The sequence below is a fragment of the Ovis aries genome, chromosome 22 (assembly GCF_016772045.2).
Source record: "Ovis aries strain OAR_USU_Benz2616 breed Rambouillet chromosome 22, ARS-UI_Ramb_v3.0, whole genome shotgun sequence".
Lineage (NCBI taxonomy): Eukaryota > Metazoa > Chordata > Mammalia > Artiodactyla > Bovidae > Ovis > Ovis aries.
The window spans coordinates 16,198,190-16,218,804 of NC_056075.1; the positions used below are offsets into that span (position 1 = coordinate 16,198,190).

At 37.7% G+C, this 20,615-nt stretch overlaps 2 protein-coding genes across 2 annotated transcripts in view; one reads left to right on the forward strand and one right to left on the reverse strand.

The window, feature by feature from the left end:
• The window catches only part of CYP2C19 (cytochrome P450 2C19), a 252,248-nt gene that overhangs the window by 88,994 nt on the left and 142,639 nt on the right, over nucleotides 1-20,615 (reverse strand). The window lies entirely within an intron of this gene.
• Nucleotides 1-20,615, forward strand: part of LOC101105314 (cytochrome P450 2C19-like) — a 48,383-nt gene that overhangs the window by 6,812 nt on the left and 20,956 nt on the right. The window contains exons 4-5 of the mRNA XM_060405036.1: nucleotides 12,343-12,503; nucleotides 13,664-13,840. Of these exons, the coding sequence (XP_060261019.1) occupies nucleotides 12,343-12,503; nucleotides 13,664-13,840 (338 nt within the window). The remainder of the gene's footprint in view (nucleotides 1-12,342; nucleotides 12,504-13,663; nucleotides 13,841-20,615) is intronic.

Genomic DNA, 20,615 nt, shown 5'->3' on the forward strand with positions numbered 1-20,615 from the left:
CAAGCGCTGCACTTAAAGTGATGTGTATACAGTAGACACTTGAACAATGTGGGTTTGAACTCATTGGTCTACTGATATGTGTATATTTTCCAGTAAGTATTTGCTACAGTACCACATGATTCATGCTTGGTTGGATCCTGGAACATGTAACTGCAGATGTGGAAGGCCAACTGTAAAGTTGTACATGGACTTTCAACTGTGGCCACGTGGGATGGGGGTCAGTGCTCCATTCCCATGTTGTTCAGGGTCAGCTCTTTGTGTGTATACTTATTTTTTTCTTTTTCCATTCAACAGCTGATGGAGACTTAGTTTGTCTCCACATCTTAGATATTGTAAATAATACTGCAGTAAACATGAAGTATAGAAACCTCTATGATATTGTTTTCATTTCATTCAGAAGTAGCAATGCTGGATCATATGGTAGTTCTATGTTTAATAAATAGAAGAACTTCCACACTGTTTTACACAGTGACTGTAGAAGTTTACATTCACTCCAGTAGTGTCATGGTAATGTTGAGAACCTTTTATGCACTTGTTGGCCATTTGCATGTCTTTTGGCAGATGTCTGTTCAGTTCCTCTGCCCACTTTTAACCAGGTTGCTTTTCTTTTTATTGCATTGTATGAGTTCTCTACATATTTTAGATATTAACCCCTTATAAGAAATATGGTTTGCAAATATTTTCTCACATTTTGTAGGTTTCCTTTCATACTTATTTTGCTGTGCAGAAAAGCTTTTTACTTTGATGTAGTCCCATTAGTTTACTTTTTATTTTATTGCTTGTGCTTTTGGTGTCACATTTGAAAAATCACATTCCCAAAACCGTTCTCAAGGAGTGTTTTCTCTAAGTTTAATTCTAGTAGTTTTATGCTTTCAGGTCTTCCATTGAAGTCTTTAATCCACTTAAAGTTAACTTTTATGAGTGGTAAAGATAGGGGTCTTGTTTCATTCTTTTGCATGTGAATTTGTAGTTTTCCTAACACTATTTATTGAAGAGACTACCCTTCTCCACTGAGTATTCTTGGCTCCCTTGTCAAATGTTAGTTGATAATATATGTATGGGTTTATTGCTGGGCTCTGAATTCTGTTGCATTGGTTTATGCGTTTGTTTTTATGCCAGTACAATATTCTTTTGATATCCTAGCTTTGTAATATGATTTGAAGTCAGAAATTTTAATATGTTCAGCATTTTCCATTATTCTTGGGACTTCTTTGGGTATTTGGGGTCTCTTTCTAATTCCATGTGGATTTTTAGAATGATTTTTTTTGTATTTCTGTAAGAAATGCCATTAGAATTTGATAGAATTTGATGAAATTACAATGAATCTACAGACTGCTTTGGATATTATGGAGATAATAATAGTATTAATACTTCTGATTCATGGACACTAAATAGCTATTCATGCCTTATTTAATTATTTTCATCAGTGTCTTTGAGAGATCAGTATAAACACTTTTATTTCATTGGTTAAATGTATTCCTAAGCATTTTATCATTTTATTGTGAGAAAAATGGAATTGTTTTCTTTATTTCTTTTAGATAGTTTGTTTTTAATGTACAGAAATGCAAATCATTGTTTATGTTGACTTCATATCCTGCAACTTTACTGAATTCACTGATTAGTTCTAACAGTTTTCAGTAGGGTCTTCAGGGTTTTCCATATATAAGATCATAGCATGTGCAAGAAGACTTTTTTACTTCTTCCTTTTCCTTTATGTGTGTATGCATGCTCAGTCGTGTCTAACTCTACAACCCCAGGGGCTGTAGCATCAGTCTTTTCTGTCCATGGAATTTTCCAAGCAAGAATACTGGAGTGGGTTGCCACTGAGAGACTGCTGGGGCTAGGATTCCAGTACTATATTGAATAGGAGTGGTAAGAATGGGCATTCTTATTGTTCCTGATCCTAGAGGAAAAGCTTTTGATCTGTCACCCCTGAGTACAATGTGAGCTGTGGGGTTGTCATAGATCACTTTCAGTTGTAATGTCTCATTTTTTATGTTGACTTCATATCCTGCAACTTCACTGAATTCACTGATTAGTTCTAAGCTTTTAGTAGGGTCTTTAGGGCTTTCCATACATAATATCATAAGATGTGCAAGCAGACAGTTTTTACTTCTTCCTTTTCCTTTGGACACATTTTATTTCTTTTTGCTGAGAGATGCCTGTGATATGAACCCCCAGTACTATGTTGAATAGGAGTGGTAAGAGGGGGCAATCTTATATTTTTCCTGATCCTAGAGGAGAAGTTTTCAGACTGTCACCTTTGAGTATGATGTTAACTGTAGGTTTATCATATATCACTTTATTATGTTGAGTAATATAGAAGTGTTTTTATCAAAAAGAATTTCTAATTTTGTCAAATGCTTTTTCTACATCTATTGTGTTGATTTTTGCTTTTCATTTTAATAATGTGGTATATTGCATTGATAAATTTGCATATGTTCAAAAGAGTTTGAGAAGGATTGGCAATGTTTCTAATCCTTAAATGTTTGTGGAATCCACCAGTGAAATCATCTGGTTCTAGGCTATTTTTTTGTTGTTGGGTTTTGATTACTGATTTGACAACCTTATCATTTTTGTTTTGTGAAATTTTCTGTTTCTTCATGATTCAGTCCTAACAGCTTGTCTATCCATTTCTTCTATGCTATACAATTTGTTGACATCATAGTAGTTGCTTCAACATTTTTTGTATTTCTGTGGTATCAGTGGTAATGTCTCGTCTTCACTTCTGATTGTTTTTCATTTGAATTTTCTCTTTTTTAATTAAAAAATTTTAAATAGCATTCGTTATTTTGAGTGAGACTTTCTTGCACACCTTTTCATCCATTTATTTTTTTGTTGTGTTTCGGCTGTGTAGCATGTGGGATCTTTGTTCCCTGAACAGGGATCAAACACATGCCGCCTGTATTGGAAGTGCAGTCTCAACTATTAGACTGCCAGGGAAGTCCCTGCCCTCTCTCTCTCTTTTTTTTTAGATAATCTAGGTAAAGGTTTGTCAGTTTATCTTTGAATTTCTATGCTAGAGGTAATGGTGGTTTATGCACCACCTCTACATTACTGTGTTATGCTGGATTTGTCTATATATATACCTATATCAGCAAGCTTTATACTTTTGTGTTTTTGTGTTGCTGTTCTGTGCCCTATTGTTTCAACTTTAATGACATGTTTTAGCATTTCTTGTAAGACATGTCTAGTGGTGATGAACACCTTCAGCTTTTATTTGTCCTTTTTTTGGAGAATTGTTTTGCCAAATATGTTAAGAGTTTTCTTGATTGACATTTTTTTTTTCTTTCTGCTTTATCATCCCACTCATTTCTGGCCTCCAACATCTCTTCTTAGAAACCTGTTGTTAGTTGTATGATGCTTCTGTTGTAAGAGACAAATCACTATTTCCTTGCTGTTATCACACTTCTCTCTTTATCTTTGACTGTTGACAATTTGGTTATAATGTATTTTAATGTGGATTCTTTTGTTCATCCTAGTTAGAGTGTGTTGGCCTCTAGAATCTGAGCGTCAGTTTTCCCCCTGATATGGAAAGTTTTTGCCACTATTTCTTCAAGTAAGCTTTCTGTCCCTTTCTATCTCTCTTCCCTATAATATGCATATTGATATAATTATTGGTGTTCTATAAGTTCCTTAGGATTTCTTCATTTTTTTCATATTTTCCCCTTTTGATCTTCTGATTAAATAATATTAGCATGGACTTAGTTACTCTGAGGCATATGGGATCTTAGTTTTCCAACTGGGAATGGAACCCATGTCTCCTGCATGTGAAGGCAGATTCTTAACCATTGGACTACCAGGGAAGCCCTTATTTGATTTTTTTTGTATGTTTTGTCTCTTTGTTGACAGTCTCATTTTGTTCATGAATCATCTTCTTGAACTGATGAAGCATCTTTATCACATTTTAAAATAATTATTTTCATGTAAGTAATATCTCCATTTCTTTAGGGTCAGTTTCCAGAGATTTATTTTCTACCTTTGAGCCATGTTTCCTGCTTCTTTTTGTGTTTTGTAACTTCATGTTAAAATCCAGGATTTTGAAAAAAAAAAAAATTGCCAATCTTCCCACTCTTTCTTTTTTCTTAAATGGGTAGTTCACAGCTCATTCTTCCTTCTTTTTTAATTATTTATATTTAATTCATTTATTTTAAACTGGAGGATAATTGCTTTACATTATTGTGGCCCAGTCTTTATATGAGGCAAACTCTCACCAGGTATCTTGGCTAGGGATTCTGGGGGCCTCCGAAATCTTTTTCTTTTGAAAATGAAGATGCAGCTTCTCTGGCCTTGAGTGCAGAATTTCACAATTAGTGAAGCTTGCCAAATTCATTTCAGGTAATCTCTTGTTCCTTTTGTTTTCTGTCTGCAGCAAGTTCCCCCTTAGTACCCTGAATCAGATGAGACAGATACCATTCCCTTGGGTAGCCCTGCAAAAGGCCAGAGTACCAGGTGCAGCTCTACTCCTCTCCCATGCCCTTCAAGAAAAAGCCTGAAGTGGTTCACTTTCTCTAGACTGTGCCAAGCCATGCTGGCCATAGCAAACCACTATCCTCACTTTCCTTTATTCTCAGTGGTCCCAGACATCCATACTATCCTAGTTCTGAGAGCACCCCAAGTTAGTTAAGACAGAAACCACTTCCTAAAGAAGCCCCTGAAAAGTCAGTTCATTGGAGGCATACTTCATCCTTCTCTTTTCTGCAATGGAATAGTCACCACCTTGGACATTCTCTTCCAGCATTGAGTTGTGCCAGGTTAGGGGAGTTGCTAATACAGGAAAAATGAAATTGAACTTCTATAATTTTAATATGGCTGTTCTTAGCTGTGTACTCATCTATGGTACTGCAACACTTAACTGTATTCTGAAAACCTCATTAAAATTTTTACCGCATTTATCATTTCTAAATCAGTGTTTCTATGGGAGAACAAGGGCTAGGTCACCATCTTCTTGATGTCACTCTGTCAGTATATTTTTTTTATTCAAGTAATTATTAATCTATAGATATGAACATTTTATCTCTCCACATAATGAATTTTCATTGATTATTTCATTGCAGCAATTTTGCTTTATAGATCTCCTACCAAAAAAGAAAACTTTTCCTCTAATGTGATTTCTTTACTGGAAATATGATAATCTTGATTTAAATGATGCATTTAAAACTGATTGAAATATACTAATCTGTTGCTAGCTACACAGAAAAATATCCCAGATGTTCACATAGGGAAACTCTGCCCAAATAATTAATTTTTGATCTGAAATAAATGATTAACAATTAATTCCTAAGAAGACAGTTTTTAAAAAATTTTCATCAATTTACCTTTTCTGCTTCATTTACCTCAGATTTATGTTTGAAATAGAAATTTTACATTTTATTCATATTTTTCTATGATCCAGCCTATGTTGGCAATTTGATCTCTGGTTGCTCTGCCTTTTCTACATCCAACTTGTTCATCTGAAAGTTCTTGGTTCATGTACTGCTGAAGCCTAACTTAAAGGATTTTTTGGATGACAGAAAAGGCAAGGGAATTCTAAAAAATCCATCTGCTTCTGCTTCATTGACTCTGCTAACGTTTTTAACTGTGTATTGTTGTTTAGTCCCTTGGTTGTGTCTGACTCTTTGCGACCCCATGGACTGCAGCATGCCAGGCTTCCTTGTCCTTCACCATCTCCTGGAGCTTGCTCAAACTTATGTCCATTGAGCCAGTGATGCCATCCAACCATCTCGTCCTCTGTCATGCCCTTCTCCTGCCTTCAATCTTTCCAAGCATCAGGGTCTTTTCAAATGGGTCAGATCTTGGCATCAGGTGACCAAAGCATTCAGCATCAGTCCTTCCAAAGAATATTCAGGGTTGATTTCCTTTACATTGACTGATTTGGTTTCCTTGTAGTCTGAGGAACTCCTCCACAGTCTTCTTCAATACCACAGTTCAAAAGCATCAACTCTTCCACATTCAGCCTTCTTCATGGTCCAACTCTCACATCCATACATTACTACTGGAAAAACCATAGCTTAGACAAGATGGAATTTTGTTGCAAAGTAATGTCTCTGTTTGTTACTATGTTATGTAGGTTTGTCATAGCTTTTCTTCCAAGGAGCAAGCGTCTTTTAATTTCATGGCTTCAGGCACCATCTGCAGTGATTTTTGAGTCCCCCAAAATAAAGTTTGTCACTGTTTCCATTGTTCCCCATTTGTTTGTCATGAAGTGATGGGACCAGATAGTATGATCTTTGTTTTTTTAATGTTGAGTTTTAAGCCAGCTTTTTCACTCTGCTCTTTCACCTTCATCAAGAGACTCTAGTTCTTCTTCACTTTCTGCCATAAGGGTTGTGTCATCTGCATATCTGAGGTTATTGATATTTTTCCCAGCAATCTTGATTCCAGCTTGTGCTTCATCCAGCCCAGCATTTCCCATGATGTACTCCGCATAGAAGTTAAATAAGCAGGGTGACAATAGACAGCCTTGTCATACTTCTTTCCCAATTTTGAAAAGTCCGTTGTTCTCTGTCCAGTTCTAACTGTTGCTTCTTGACCTGCGTACAGGTTTCTTAGGAAGCAGGTGAGGTGGTCTGGTATTCCCATCTCTTTAAGAATTTTCCAGTTTGTTGTGATCCACACAGTCAAAGGCTTTTAGTGTAGTCAGTGAAGCAGTAGATGTTTTTCTGGAATTCTCTTGCTTTTTCTAAGAGCCAACGGATGTTGGCAATTTGACCTCTTGTTCCTCTGCCTTTTCTAAATCCAGCTTGAACATCTGGAAGTTCTTGGTTCATATACTGTTGAAGCCTTGCTCGGAGAATTTTGAGTATTATTTTGCTAGCATGTGAAATGAGTGAAATTGTGCAGTAGTTTGAATATTCTTTGGCATTGCCTTTCTTTGGGATTGGAATGAAAACTGACCTTTTCCAGTTCTGTGGCCACTGCTGAGTTTTCCAAATTCTCTGGTATATTGACTGCAGAACTTTAACAGCATTATTTTAAGGATTTGAAATAGCTCAGCTGGAATTCCATCACCTCCAGGATCTTTTTCACATAATGTTTCCTAAGGCCCACTTGACTTCACACTCCAAGACGTCTGGCTCAAGGTGAGTGACCATACCATCTTAGTTATCTGGGTCATTAAGATCATTTTTGTATAGTTCTTTTGTGTATTCTTGCTACCTCTCATAATATCTTATGGCTCTGTTAGGTCCATGCCATTTCTATTCTTTATTGTGACCAACTTTGCATGAAGTGTTCCCTTGGTATCTCTAATTTTCCTGAAGAGATCTCTAGTCTTTCTCATTCTATTATTTTCTTCTATTTCTTAGCATTGATCACTTAGGAAGGCTTTCTTGTTTCTCCTTCCTATTCTTTGGAACTCTTATTCAGGTGGGTAAAATTTTCCTTTTCTCCATTGACTGTGTGGCTCACAACAAACTGTGGAATATTCTTAAGGAGATGAGAATACCAGATCATCTGATATGGATTGACTGGTTTCATCTCCTTGCTGTCCAAGGGACTCTCAAGAGTCTTCTCCAGCACCACAGTTCCAAAGCATCAGTTCTTCAGCTCTCAGCCTTCTTTATTGTCCAACTCTCACATCTATACATGATTACTTTAAAAACCATAGCTTTGACTATACGGACCTTTGTGGGCAAAGTGATGTCTCTGCTTTTTATTATTTTTTAATATAAATTTATTTATTTTCTTTTATTTTTTTTCAGTTTTTTACTTTTTAAATTTTAAAATATTTAATTCTTACATGCGTTCCCAAACATGAACCCCCTCCCACCTCCCTCCCCATAACATCTCTCTGGGTCATCCCCATGCACCAGCCCCAAGCATGCTGCATCCTGCGTCAGACATAGACTGGCGATTCAATTCTTACATGATAGTATACATGTTAGAATGCCATTCTCCCAAATCATCCCACCCTCTCCCTCTCCCTCTGAGTCCAAAAGTCCGTTATACACATCTGTGTCTCTTTCCCTGTCTTGCATACAGGGTCATCATTGCCATCTTCCTAAATTCCATATATATGTGTTACTATACTGTATTGGTGTTTTTCTTTCTGGCTTACTTCACTCTGTATAATCGGCTCCAGTTTCATCCATCTCATCAGAACTGATTCAAATGAATTCTTTTTAACGGCTGAGTAATACTCCATTGTGTATATGTACCACAGCTTTCTTATCCATTCATCTGCTGATGGACATCTAGGTTGTTTCCATGTCCTGGCTATTATAAACAGTGCTGCGATGAACATTGGGGTACATGTGTCTCTTTCAATTCTGGTTTCCTCGGTGTGTATGCCCAGAAGTGGGATTGCTGGGTCATAAGGTAGTTCTATTTGCAATTTGTTAAGGAATCTCCACACTGTTCTCCATAGTGGCTGTACTAGTTTGCATTCCCACCAACAGTGTAGGAGGGTTCCCTTTTCTCCACACCCTCTCCAGGATTTATTGCTTGGAGATTTTTGGATCGCAGCCATTCTGACTGGTGTGAAGTGGTACCTCATTGTGGTTTTGATTTGCATTTCTCTAATAATGAGTGATGTTGAGCGTCTTTTCATGTGTTTGTTAGCCATCCGTATGTCTTCTTTGGAGAAATGTCTATTTAGTTCTTTGGCCCATTTTTTGATTGGGTCGTTTATTTTTCTGGAATTGAGCTGCAGAAGTTGCTTGTATACTTTTGAGATTAGTTGTTTGTCAGTTGCTTCATTTGCTATTATTTTCTCCCATTCAGAAGGCTGTCTTTTCACCTTGCTTATATTTTCCTTTGTTGTGCAGAAGCTTTTAATTTTAATTAGATCCCATTTGTTTATTTTTGCTTTTATTTCCAGAATTCTGGGAGGTGGATCATAGAGGATCCTGCTGTGATTTATGTCAGAGAGTGTTTTGCCTATGTTCTCCTCTAGGAGTTTTCTAGTTTCTGATCTTACATTTAGATCTTTAATCCATTTTGAGTTTATTTTTGTGTGCGGTGTTAGAAAGTGATCTAGTTTCATTCTTTTACAAGTGGTTGACCAGTTTTTTTTCTGACCATAATGCATTAAGATTAGATCTCAATTACAGGAGAAAAACTATTAAAAATTCCAACATATGGAGGATGAATAACACACTTCTGAATAACCAACAAATCACAGAAGAAATCAAAAAAGAAATCAAAATATGCATAGAAACTAATGAAAATGAAAACACAACAACCCAAAACCTGTGGGACACTCTAAAAGCAGTGCTAAGAGAAAAGTTCATAGCAATACAGGCATACCTCAAGAAACAAGTCAAATAAATAAGCTAACTCTACACCTAAAGCAACTAGAAAAGGAAGAGTTGGAGAACCCCAGAGTTAGTAGAAGGAAAGGAATCTTAAAAATTAGGGCAGAAATAAATGCAAAAGAAACAAAAGAGACCATAGCAAAAACCAACAAAGCCAAAAGCTGGTTCTTTGAAAGGATAAATAAAATTGACAAACCATTAGCCAGACTCATCAAGAAGCAAAGAGAGAAAACTCAAATCAATAAAATTAGAAATGAAAATGGAGAGATCACAACAGACAACACAGAAATACAAAGGATCATAAGAGACTACTATCAGCAGTTGTATGCCAATAAAATGGACAACGTGGAAGAAATGGACAAATTCTTAGAAAAGTACAATTTTCCAAAACTGAACCAGGAAGAAATAGAAAATCTTAACAGACCCATCACAAGCACGGAAATTGAAACTGTAATCAGAAATCTTCCAGCAAACAAAAGCCCAGGTCCAGACGGCTTCACAGCTGAATTCTACCAAAAATTTCGAGAAGAGCTAACACCTATCCGACTCAAACTCTTCCAGAAAATTGCAGAGGAATGTAAACTTCCAAACTCATTCTATGAGGCCACCATTACCCTAATACCAAAACCTGACAAAGATGTCGCAAAAAAAGAAAACTACAGGCCAATATCACTGATGAACATAGATGCAAAAATCCTCAACAAAATTCTAGCAATCAGAATCCAACAACACATTAAAAAGATCATACACCATGACCAAGTGGGCTTTTATCCCAGGGATGCAAGGATTCTTCAATATCCACAAATCAATCAATGTAATTCACCACATTAACAAATTGAAAAATAAAAACCATATGATTATCTCAATAGATGCAGAGAAGGCCTTTGACAAAATTCAACATCCATTTATGATAAAAACTCTCCAGAAAGCAGGAATAGAAGGAACATACCTCAACAAAATTTATTTATTTTAATTGGAGGTTAATTACTTTACAATATTGTATTGGTTTTGCCATACATCAACATGAATCCGCCACAGGTATACACGTGTTCCCTGTCCTGAATCCCCCTCTCTCCTCCCTCCCCATACCATCCCTCTGGGTCATCTCAATGCACCAGCCCCAAGCATCCAGTATCATGCATCGAACCTGGACTGGTGATTCATTTCATATATGATATTATATATGTTTCACTGCCATTCTCCCAAATCATCCCACCCTCTCCCTGTCCCACAGAGTCCAAAAGACTGTTCTATACATCTGTGTCTCTTTTGCTGTCTCACATCACTCATTATCAGAGAAATGCAAATCAAAACCACAATGAGGTACCATTTCACGCCAGTCAGAATGGCTGCAATTCAAAAGTCTACAAGCAATAAATACTGGAGAGGGTATGGAGAAAAAGGAACCCTCTTACACTGTTGGTGGGAATGCACACTGTCTCTGCTTTTTAAAACACTGTCTGGCTTTGACATAGCTATTCTGCCAAGGAGCTAGCATATTTTAATTTTGTGGCTGCAGTCTCTGATTTTGGAGCTAAAGAGCATGAAATCTGACACTGTGCCTACTTTGTGCCAGTCTATTTGCCATGAAGAGACAGGATCAGATGCCATGATCTTAGTGTTTTGAATATTGAGTTTTAAGCCAGGTTTTTTCACTCTCTTCTTTCACCTTCATCAAGAAGCTCTTTAGTTCTTCTTCACTTTCTGTCATTAAAGTGTTATCATCAACACTGAATATGTTTTGGAAGGACTGATGCTGAAGCTGAAGCTCCAGTACTTTGGCCAACACAATGCAAAAAGTTGACTCATTGGAAAAGACCATGATGCTGGGGGAAATTGAGGGCAAGGGGTAACAGAGGAGGAGATGATTGAATGATATCACTGAGTCAATGGACATGAGCTTGAGCAAAGTCAGGGAGATTGTGATGGACAGAGAAGCCTGACATGCTGCAGTTTGTGAGGTCACAAAGAGACAGACATGACTTAGTGACTGAACAATAACAACAATTTATATTTTAGACAAGAAACCCATTTTATAAAAAGTTATTTTTCTTGTTCTCATTTATTTTATTTTTTTTTAATTAGAGGATTTTTGCTTTACAATGTTGTGGTGGCCAACATTGTTCATTTGTATTAGTTTTTTCTCATACAGCATGGATACTTGCTGCTTTTAAAATTAACCTCCAATTAAAATAAATAAATTTATATTTTAAAAAAAGACAAAAAAAAAATCTGTTCCTTTAAGTACATGAAATCACCTACAGTCTCTGTTTAACTTCCATGTTGATTCTAGAGATGATTCTTTCAACTATTCATTATATAAAGGATTTTGAGGTTCTCAACTATTCTCTTTTTTTCTTTATCAGTGCTTTATTTTCTACAGGCTTTGCAAACAGATAATATTCAGCACTGATAAATTTAGGTTATTAAATGTTATAAAATAGTATTTTAAACTGTTTCCCCCCACTCCCTTCAACTTAACAGGCCCCTTAGGTGAAAAGAGTACAAGTTAAAGCAGTGGATTTTAATTGATTCTTTTTTTTTTTTTTTTTCAAAAACCATTATTTACATAGCTAGGGTGAAATGACATACTCAGGTTAAGGTAAAAGTGATGTGTTGATTTTATGCATGTGGAATACTTTGCTATTAAGACAGTTAGCTGGTAAAATATTGCTTTGTGAAAATGATAGTCACTCAGTTGTGTCCGACTCTTTGCAACCCCATGGACTATCCATGGAATTCTCCAGGCCAGAATACTGGAGTGGGTTAAGGTGAAGGTGAAGTCCCTCAGTCGTGTCCGACTCTTTGCGACCCCGTGGACTGTAACCTACTAGGCTTCTCCGTCCAAGGGATTCTCCAGGCAAGAATACTGGAGTGGATTGCCATTTCCTTCTCCAGGGGATCTTCCCGACCCAGGGATCGAACCCAGGTCTCCCACACTGTAGGCAGATTCTTCACCAGCTGAGCCACAAGGAAGCCCAAAATATTGCTTTAGAGTTTCTAAAATTACCTTTACCTGTTATCTTAAATACAAATGTCTCGTGTATGTTTTAATGATGTGTTTAAATTGTTTGTTATTCTTTAGGGTTGCCCTGTGACCCCACTTTCATCCTGGGCTGTGCTCCCTGCAATGTGATCTGCTCCATTATTTTCCAGAACCGTTTTGATTATAAAGATCCAGTTTTTTTAGATCTAATGGAAAGATTGAACGAAATCCTCAGGATTCTGAGCTCTCCATGGGTTCAGGTGAGGCCCAGGTCCTTTCTTCTGTGGGAATCATTTCTTCTCTTTTCTCCATGAGGTCCAGATACACCAAGCTGTGAGGTTAATGTGTGAACAGTACAGTCTTGCCCAGAGCTTAGCATCATGGAGTGCTCATCTGTGGACGATGGTGGGGCCCTTTAATGATAGAGAGGAAAATTCGTGCCCAGAATACAGAATTGTAATTCTGTCCTATTGACACTGTTCAGTGGTTTTCCCACCAATTTTCAAAGCCACTTTCCATAAACTATTTTGGTAGCTTCCTCAAAGCATGCCTACAGCAGTAGAAGGACATCCATGTCCTTCTGGAAAGCCTTCCATTGCCCACAAGCCTTGTCACCCAGTCACCACTTAAGGACTTCTTTGGCATATTAAGTTCGCAGAAATATCTGTGTTTGGAAAGGAAAAGAATGTCTCCTTCAACGGGGGAGAGTACTGCCAGGGGACACTGACTAGGATAGGAGTGTTTGGTGCTTCAGTTGGCATCTTAACTGACAAGGTAATTGTTTGGGGATGACAAAGGTGATTGGGGTTGTTTGGTGTAGGAACCACAAACCAACATCACAGGTGTATCTTTGCTGAGCTGACATATTCTGCCTTCTACCTAAAAGACAATGATGTGACCTTGCAGAGGTCACTTAATTGCTCTGGGGGCCAGTGACTTAATCACACTGAGTTAAGTTTCGTGGTTTTTAGTATTCTTTCAGTCCTCAAATATGATCTTATGTTTGAGTCTATGAGACAACAGTAGAAACATCTGGGACCAGCTCTGGACTGTATATCAGATTGTCCAAACTCTCTTAACTACTGTTGTTTGTCTCTACAAAATGTGGGTCATAGTATTTCATGCCATCCCATATTTCATGATAGAAGGGAAGAGTTGATATAAGAAAATGAGATAATTTTTATAACAGTGCTTTTAATTATAGGAAATGATTATCATATTTGATACCTGGTCAGAATGTTCTCCCTCATAGATATCTATCAGTATGGCAAATTATTTACCTGTAAGGTAAGAATTTCCCTCAATACAGAGACCATATTATATTAATACTTATAATACCATTTCTGACAAGGTTTTGGCTTATGGTATAGAAGTATTATTAAAGTGATCTCTATTTAATAAACAACTGTTTCTCTCCTAGGTTTGCAATAATTTCCCTGCACTCATTGATTATTTACCAGGAAGTCATAACAAAGTAATTAAAAATGTTGCTAATTTAAAAAGTTATGTGTTGGAGAAAGCAATGGAACACAAAGCATCCCTGGATATTAACAACCCTCGGGACTATATTGATTGTTTCCTGATCAGAATGGAGCAGGTAAAATGTTAATGACAGTTCAGTTATCTGACCGATTGTGCATTCTGTGGTTCATTGACTAGTTCTGTATTTATCAGAGTTATTTTAATGGTCAGGGAAGCAATGCTGTCAAGCAGTTTAAATACATATTGTGTGCACGATAAGTAGAAAAATTGATCCTGCTCTTTGTGAAATAAGAATCTACCCAAAGAGAGACAGAATGACACCTCAGGTGAAATGTAAACAATTACAAACAAGTTGTTGTTTATTCACTAAGTTGTGTCCTATTATTTTGAGAAAATACAAAATATCATGCTGTAATATGAAGATGGTCATGGTAATTTCACACACTGTGTGAGGGAATGGAAAAGAATGACTTAAGGCAGCTGACCTTCCTGTATGTCCAGTGGTTGGAAATATAACAATATATTTGCATTGAAAGACAGGGGAGGGAATTTCAGATGGGTATATGCTGTATTCAGCAGTGCAGAGAAGAGTGATGGGAAAGAGTAGGTGGATGGAAGAGAGAAACCTTAATTGAGTGTAAAGTAAAATGGATTGACATAGATACGGAGTTGGAAGTTGGTGTCTGCGGAAAAGACTGTTTTTCCCACATGAATCATCTTGACATCCTTGTTAGAAATCAGTTGACTCAAAATGTGGGGGTTTATTTGTGTAATCTCAATTCTATTTTGATAATCTCTGTCAGTCCTTACGTCAGTATCACATCATCTAGCGGTCTTAATTATTAGGTTTGTAGTTAGTTTTGAAATTGAGATGTCCTTTAATTTTGTTGTTCTTTCTAAAGATTGTTTTGGCTTTTGTGGTCTCTTTAACTTCCATGTGGATATTAGAATAAACTTGTCAGTTTATACCAAGAAAGTGATTTTGCTAGGGATCGCAAAATTTTAGTGAGCCTATGCCTCGGCGTGTTAACTTCATTTGTGTTCCTCAGTGTTTTTTTCCCTCCTTAGATGGGGCAGGAAAGCGAGAGTGGGCCAGAGCTGGGAATTTCACTTCTCCCACAGCTAGAGCTAACTGGATGGGATATTTCTCTACCCTCAGGTTGGTTAGTGTCTGATAAAACCCCAGCAGGTGAGGCTCTGGTTAACTAGCTTCTGTTGAGGACAGGCCTTCTTAAGACTTTATTTGGCTACTCAGTCTTGCAATATCTTTTTTCTTCTTTGACATTCAACATATTTGTGTATTTGGGTCTTAAGTGACTTTCTTGTAGACAGTGTAGATTTTTATTTCTAATTTGAGAAATTAATATAATAAACATATATTACCTTGAGATGTACAACATAAAGATTCAATATATGCATGTATTGCCAAATGATCACCAAGATAAGTCTAATTAACATCCATCTCACATATAATTGCATTTTTTCTTGTGATAAGAATTTTTAAGATTTACCCTCCTAGCAACTTGCAAATTTACAATATAGTATTAACTACAGTTATCATGCTGTATAGTATATAACTAAGACATTTATATTTTACAACTGGAGGTTTGTACTTTTTGCCCACGTTCATTCATTTTGACCCCTCTTTATCTCTGACAGTCACCAACGTGTTCTCTGCATTTATGAGTTCAGATTTTTATTTTATAGTCCACATATGTGTGCATGCTCAGTCGCTCAGTTGTATCCGACTCTTTGCAACCCCATGGACTATAGCCCACAAAGCTCCTCTGTCCATGGGATTCTCCAGGCAAGAATACTGAATAAGTTGCCATTTCCTACTCCAGGGGATCTTCCTGACCCAGGGATCAAACCCAGGTCTTTTGTGTCTCCTGCTTTGGTAAGCAGATTCTTTACCACTGTACCACTGGGAAAGCCCATAGTCCACGTATATGTGAGACAATATGATATTTTATTTTCTCTTCCTGATTTATTCCATTTAGCATAATGTCTTCAAGTCCCATCCATGCAATCATAAATTGCAGGATTTCCTTCCTTTTTATGGCTATACTATATTACATTATAGATAGGATATTTATCTACACAGTTTATAATGATTAGATGTAGTGAATGATTTACTTCAGTGTACTACTTTTTATTGTAAAAAGTACAATATCAGAAAGTTTCTGGTAAGTTTTTAAATTTTTATGGTATTGTACTTTTAGCTCCTGAATTTCTATTGGTTCTTTATTACAATGCTGTTCTCATTATTGATATTCCCTAACTGTTCTTATACTTTTCTGATATTCTTAGTTCCTTATACATGGTTTCCTTCATCTCTTTGCACATACCTAAGACACCTATCTTATAGTTTTTAATCTAGTAAGTCCAGTGTCTGGGTTTCCGCAACAGTGGTTTGTGTCCATTTTTTTTCAGTTGTTAATGGACCATACTTACATGATTTATATAATGTAATGTGGTAACTCTGGAAATAAGATTTTACACTCTTCTAACAATTGTTATTGTTATTTGAAGAAGACTGTATTAATTCCTTTGTGTAGTAACTTTTCTAGATTATTTTTGCCAAGACTATTTTCTTATCTTGTGTGGTCACCTGACTCTCTGTTCTGTTATCTCCATAGTCAGATAGTGACCTTACAGAGATTCTCTTAAATACCTGTACCTAAATATAAATGGGAAAAGAAAGCATTCTCTTTATGTTTTCAATGAAAGTCGTGGAGATTGAAACAATGGCTGCTTTCTGTGCCAGCCTCCAATGTAGAAGAATGTGGTCCAGTTTCCTGTTCTGAGATCCACTGGCTACACCGCAAATAAATTCCACATTCTCCATAACTGTCTGCCTTGTAACTGGGTTATGAGGAATGTTAGTCAGCATGGGAGATGTCACGTTTATCAGACACTGCACTTAAGCACATCAGCGGCAAGTGTCTAACTAGTTTCCAGAGTCCCAAAGTAGTTGCTCAGACACTTTGTGCATGATCAGTTGTTGTTTCAGTGGAGGGATGGATTTTTGAAACTTCCTATCTGCCTGTTTCTTTGGAATTGGAATGAAAACTGACCTTTTCCAGTCCTGTGGCCACTGCTGAGCTTTCCAAATTTGCTGGCATATTGAGTGCAGCACTTTCACAGCATCATCTTTCAGGATTTGAAATAGCTCAACTGGAATTCCATCACCTCCTCTAGCTTTGTTCGTAGCGATGCTTTCCAAGGCCCACTTGACTTCACATTCCAGGATGTCTAGCTCTAGATGAGTGATCACACCATCATGATTATCTGGGTCGTGAAGATCTTTTTTGTACAGTTCTTCGGTGTATTCTTGCAACCTCTTCTTAATATCTTCTGCTTCTGTGAGGTCCAGACCATTTCTGTCCTTTATCAAGCCCATCTTTGCATGAAATGTTCCCTTGGTATCTCTAATTTTCTTGAAGAGATCTCTAGTCTTTCCCATTCTGTTCTTTTTCTCTATTTCTTCGCATTGATTGCTGAAGAAGACTTTTTTTTATCTCTTCTTGCTATTCTCTGGAACTCTGCATTCAGATGCTTATATCTTTCCTTTTCTTCTTTGCTTTTCACCTCTCTTCATTTCACAGCTATTTGTAAGGCCTCCCCAGACAGCCATTTGGCTTTTTGCATTTCTTTTCCATGGGGCTGGTCTTGATCCCTGTCTCCTGTACAATGTCACGAACCTCATTCCATAGTTCATCAGGCACTCTATCTATCAGATCTAGGCTCTTAAATTGATTTCTCACTTCCACTGTTTAATCATAAGGGATTTGCTTTAGGTCGTACCTGAATGATCTAGTGGTTTTCCCTACTTTCTTCAATTTAAGTCTGAATTTGGTAATAAGGAGTTCATGATCTGAGCCACAGTCAGCTCCTGGTCTTGTTTTTGCTGACTGTATAGAGCTTCTCCATCTTGGGCTGCAAAGAATATAATCAATCTGATTTCAGTGTTGACCATCTGGTGATGTCCATGTGTAGAGTCTTCTCTTGTGTTGTTGGAAGAGGGTGTTTGCTATGACCAGTGCATTTTCTTGGCAAAACTTTTTAGTCTTTTCCCTGCTTCATTCCGCATTCCAAGGCCAAATTTGCCTATTATCCAGGTGTTTCTGACTTCCTATATTTGCATTCCAGTCCCCTATAATGAAAAGGACATCTTTTTTGGGTGTTAGTTCTAAAAGGTCTTGTAGGTCTTCATAAAACCGTTCAAATTAAGCTTCTTCAGAGTTACTGGTTGGGCACAGACTTGGATTACTGTGACATTAAATGGTTTGCCTTGGAGACAAATAGAGATCATTTTGTCGTTTTTTAGATTGCATCCAAGTACTGCATTTCAGACTCTTTTGTTGACCATGATGGCTACTCCATTTCTTCTGAGGGATTTCTGCCTGCAGTAGTAGATATACTGGTCATCTGAGTTAAATTCACCCATTCCAGTGCATTTTAGTTCGCTGATTCTTAGAATGTTGACGTTCACTCTTGCCATCTCTTGTTTGACCACTTCCAATTTGCCTTGATTCATGGACCTGACATTCCAGGTTCCTATGCAATATTGCTCTTTACAGCATCAGACCTTGCTTCTATCACCAGTCACATCCACAGCAGGGTACTGTTTTTGCTTTGGCTCCATCCCTTCATTCTTTCTGGAGTTATTTCTCCACTGATCTCAGGTAGCATATTGGGCACCTACTGACCTGGGGAGTTCCTCTTTCAGTATCCTATCATTTTGCCTTTTCATACTGTTTATGGGTTTCTCAAGGCAAGAATACTGAAGTGGTTTGCCATTCCCTTCTCCAGTGGACCACATTCTGTCAGACCTCTCCTCCATGACCCGCCCGTCTTGGGTTGCCCTGATGTTGCTGTCAAAGTGCTGCACTCAATATGCCAGCAAATTTGGAAAACTCAGCAGTGGCCACAGGACTGGAAAAGGTCAGTTTTTATTCAAATTCCAAAGAAAGGCAATGCCAAAGAATTCTCAAACTACCGCACAATTGCACTCATCTCACATGCTAGTAAAGTAATGCTCAAAATTCTCCAAGCCAGGCTTCAGCAATACGTGAACTGTGAACTGCCAGATGTTCAAGCTAGTTTTAGAAAAGGCAGAGGACCCAGAGATCAGATTCCCACATCCACTGGATCATCAAAAAAGCAAGAGAGTTCCAGAAAAACATCTATTTCTGCTTTCTTGACTATGCCAAAGCCTTTGACTGTGTGGATCACAAGAAACTGTGGAAAATTCTGAAAGAGATGGGAATACAGACCACCTGACCTGCCTCTTGAGAAATCTGTATGCAGGTCAGGAAGCAACAGTTAGAACTGGACATGGAACAACAGACTGGTTCCAAATAGGAAAAGGAGTACATCAAGGCTGTATATTGTCACCCTGCTTATTTAACTTCTATGCAAAGTACATCATGAGAAACGCTGGACTGGAAGAAGCACAAGCTGGAATCAAGATTGCTGGAGAAATATCAATTACCTCAGATATGCAGATGACACCACCCTTGTGGCAGAAAGTGAAGAGGAACTAAAAAGCCTCTTGATGAAAGTGAAAGTGGAGGGTGAAAAAGCTGGCCTAAAGCTCAACATTCAGAAAATGAAGATCATGGCATCTGGTTCCATCACATCATGGAAAATAGATGGGGAAACAGTGGAAACAATGTCAGACTTTATTTATTTGGGCTCCAAAATCACTGCAGATGGTGATTGCAGCCATGAAATTAAAAGACGCTTACTCCTTGGAAGGAAAGTTATGACCAACCTAGATAGCATATTCAAAAGCAGAGACATTACTTTGCCAACAAAGTTCCATCTAGTCAAGGCTATGGTTTTCCAGTGGTCATGTATGAATGTGAGAGTTGGCTTGTGAAGAAGGCTGAGTGCTGAAGAATTGATGCTTTTGAACTGTGGTGTTGGAGAAGACTCTTGAGAGTCCCTTTTACTGCAAGGAGATCCAGCCAGTCCTTTCCGAAGGAGATCAGCCCAGGGATTTCTTTGGAAGGAATGATGCTAAAGCTGAAACTCCAGTACTTTGGCCCCCTCATGTGAAGAGTTGACTCATTGGAAAAAACTCTGATGCTGGGAGGTAATGGGGACAGGAGGAGAAGGGGACTACAGAGGATGAGATAGCTGGATGGCATCACTGACTCGATGGCTGTGAGTCTGAGTGAACTCCGGAAGTTGGTGATGAACAGGGAGACCTGGCATGCTGTGATTCATGGGGTCACAAAGATATGGACACGACTGAGTGACTGAACTGAACTGAACTCAACTGCCTTCTTTGTGACATTAATTCAGCAATGCTATCATAATAATACTGAGTCTTTTTGATCTATATCAAGGAAGGTTTTTTATTTGTATGCATGCTAAGTCACTTCAGTACTATCTGTGGACTGCAGCCTGCCAGACTCCCCTGTCCATGGGATACTCCCTGCAAGAATACTGGAGTGGATGACTTGAGTCCTCCTTCAAGAGCTCTTCCCAACTCAGGGATCAAACCTGTGTCTCTTCCATCTACCTGCACTGGCCAGTGGATTCTTTAGCATTAGCACCACCTGGGAAGCCCTTTATTTATATAGGTTCTCTTTAAATTTTCAACATTGTTTTATATAATTCCTTTCAGCAGTATTTTCTATAGCCTAAGAATGAGAGACTATGTACACATAACGACTTTATCTTCAAATCCAATTCAAGAAATCAAAATACTAGTACTATTTTGTGAGTTCACTGCTTTTCTAACTGACTTTAGAATAGTTTTGAATTGACAAGCTTATAGCTTGTGTAAAGTCAAAGACGATAAGTTTTTCTAAAAAGTATACTCATTCAGAGTGTTTGTTCTCCCTTGAGGGTGTTTATTACTTGATATTAGACAT